We start from the raw sequence: 2251 nt of genomic DNA, 5'->3' as shown, positions 1-2251 counted from the left end.
TATTTTATTTTATTTTATTTTATATTTTATTCATCTTTTCTTTACGGAGGATGTGTGACGGCTGAATTTGGGGGTAAGATGGATTTCAGGGGTTGTCTTTGTGCCACTTTCTGCAGAACAAAGAGATCGAGGGTTTGCAGTGGATTGCGATTCCCCCGCGGACGACGCTCCCGGAGGTTCTTTGGAGTCGGACGCGACTCCTTTTCAGACTCCGTCGGGTAACGTGGACGAGCCGGACGCTGTAGCCATTTTGCCCACACCCAGCGACATCTTGGTCTCCTACTCAACTTTTCCAGGTGAGAAAATCCTTTGCTGGGTACTGGGGAGTTAGGAAAAATATCGGAGCTTCACAGCCAAAGTCAGGGGCAGTTTGGAGCCGCTGGGTGCGTTGGAGACGGCACTCGGGGAGCGGCGGTAACTCGGTGAGGTGAGAACAGAAGAGTGGCTTTAGCGGTGATGTTCTCATCCTTGCTCTGAAGGTTTTGTCTCCTGGAGGGAGGCGTCGAGCGGCTCGTGGTACGTGGAGACGCTGGACAGCGTGCTGGAGCAATACGCCCGTTCGGAAGATCTGCTGAACATGTTACTGCGGGTAAATGTCTTTATTTCATGCTTTTTGTAGTCCTGGTGAAGGAAATGATCAGAGGTGCAGTCAATCAGTCAGGGCACGGAGGCCTGTGCTTCCAAAAGGAATGGTGATATCCAGCTAATGGATGGGCTGATTGGAGGTGCTGTGGAGAGGTCTCGTTAGGAAGAAAGCGTCTGGCCTCGACCTGCCAAAAATCACCTCGAGGTTTCTCTAGTGAGGAGTAATCCTGAAAATCCAGGCTTGAATCTTTCCCGAGGGAATTGCTGAAACATTGCGTCTCCTCCTCAAAAGTCCACGCTGACAGGACTCGGGGCACGTGTCTGGGCAGGTGACGCTCTGGGGGACGGACCCGCTGGCTCTCTAGCGCCTGGCAATGTCCCCGGGTGCTCCCTCTGCTGCTCCTGTGACACCGGGGTGAATCTTGAGGAGCATCTCACCCTCAGGAAGGTGATGCCAGGTGTTTGTGTTCACGTGCAGGGAATGCAGAACCAGCGTGGCTAATTAATGTTTTCCTTTGTGTGAAGACTCCCAAAGCTGGGGACAAGCATTAGGTACTTCCAGGCACTTTAACTGTTCTCCTGGAGTGGAGAAATGTCTTTTATGGAGGCAGCAGGGCAGAGAGCACCCACTTGTTTTTTGTTTTCCTGATGTCACGGAGCTTCTTTGGCACGTGGTGGCACAGCAGCTATCGATTTCCAGGGAGTTGTACGAGACCCTCTCCGGGCCAGCTGGGGTTTGGTGCGAGGGAAGCGGCCCTGGGGGAATGACAGGCACGTCTGGAAGAAAATGGGTGGAAAGGGAATTTGCTTTTAAGTAAAAACCTGAGTGCCAAGAGGGGGTTGTGGTTCACGCGGAGAAGCAGCGGTGGCTGGAACGGCCGAGGTTTCTTGAAAGGCTCTTTACCCTTGAGTCTCCTTTAGTTTTGCTGGTGAAAACGGGAAGGACTTTTCATAAGGGCAGTTAGTGACAAAACAAGGGGAAATGGGTTTAAGCTGAAAGAGGGGAGGTTTAGATGAGATATTAGGAAGAAGTTCTTCACTGTGAGGGTGGTGAGCCAGTGTCCCAGGTTGGCCAGAGAAGCTGTGGCTGCTCCTCCCTGGAAGTGTTCAAGGCCAGGTTGGATGAGGCTTTGAGCAACCTGGTCTAGTGGAAGGTGTCCCTGCTGCTGGCAGGGGGGTTGGGACTGGATGAGCTTTAAGGTCCCTTCCAACCCAAACCATTCTATGTCTCATTTTAGGAGATCTGCCTGCTCTCCCATCCCCCCATCCCGTTCTCAGTCCTTGTCCCCCCGTGCTTTCCGTGAGAGGTCGTGAGTCAGTACAGCGTCCCGCTCCTCAACCGCTCTCCTTCTGTTCCCAGGTGGCAAACGCCGTCTCTGCCAAGGGGAGGTACAAGCAGATCCCCGGCTGCTTCAACTTTCTCCGTAAAAAATTCTTCTTCACGTGCAAATGACGTGCGAGCTCCGAGGTCCCCGCCGAGCGCGAGAGTTACTTCCCCACCCACGGCCGGATGAAATCTGCGCCCGCTCTGACTCGGCGTCGATTGTCCCGGTGGCCTTTGTCTGTCTGTCAAGGTGTTTGTCTTGAGAAATGGAATCTGTGAAGTAGAGAAGAGGTGGAGACGGGGGCTTTGCTGATGGGCAACGGGAGGGGTGGAGCAGGAACG

At 53.5% G+C, this 2251-nt stretch overlaps 1 protein-coding gene across 1 annotated transcript; it reads left to right on the top strand.

The window, feature by feature from the left end:
- Positions 1 to 116: 116 nt before the first annotated feature.
- LOC104531579 (caspase-9-like) lies at positions 117 to 2038 on the top strand (the record flags this gene model as incomplete). The annotated part of the gene is made up of 3 exons (XM_010176497.1): positions 117 to 296; positions 480 to 589; positions 1946 to 2038. Coding segments are annotated over 3 exons (383 nt in total), but the record flags the coding sequence as incomplete, so codon positions are not given.
- Between the last annotated feature and the right edge of the window lie 213 nt (positions 2039 to 2251).

This window comes from Antrostomus carolinensis, unplaced genomic scaffold (assembly GCF_000700745.2).
Source record: "Antrostomus carolinensis isolate BGI_N321 unplaced genomic scaffold, ASM70074v2 Scaffold47329, whole genome shotgun sequence".
NCBI classification, from domain to species: domain Eukaryota; kingdom Metazoa; phylum Chordata; class Aves; order Caprimulgiformes; family Caprimulgidae; genus Antrostomus; species Antrostomus carolinensis.
Note: the sequence above shows the minus strand (reverse complement) of the source record. Positions and strands in the feature narration are given on the sequence as shown.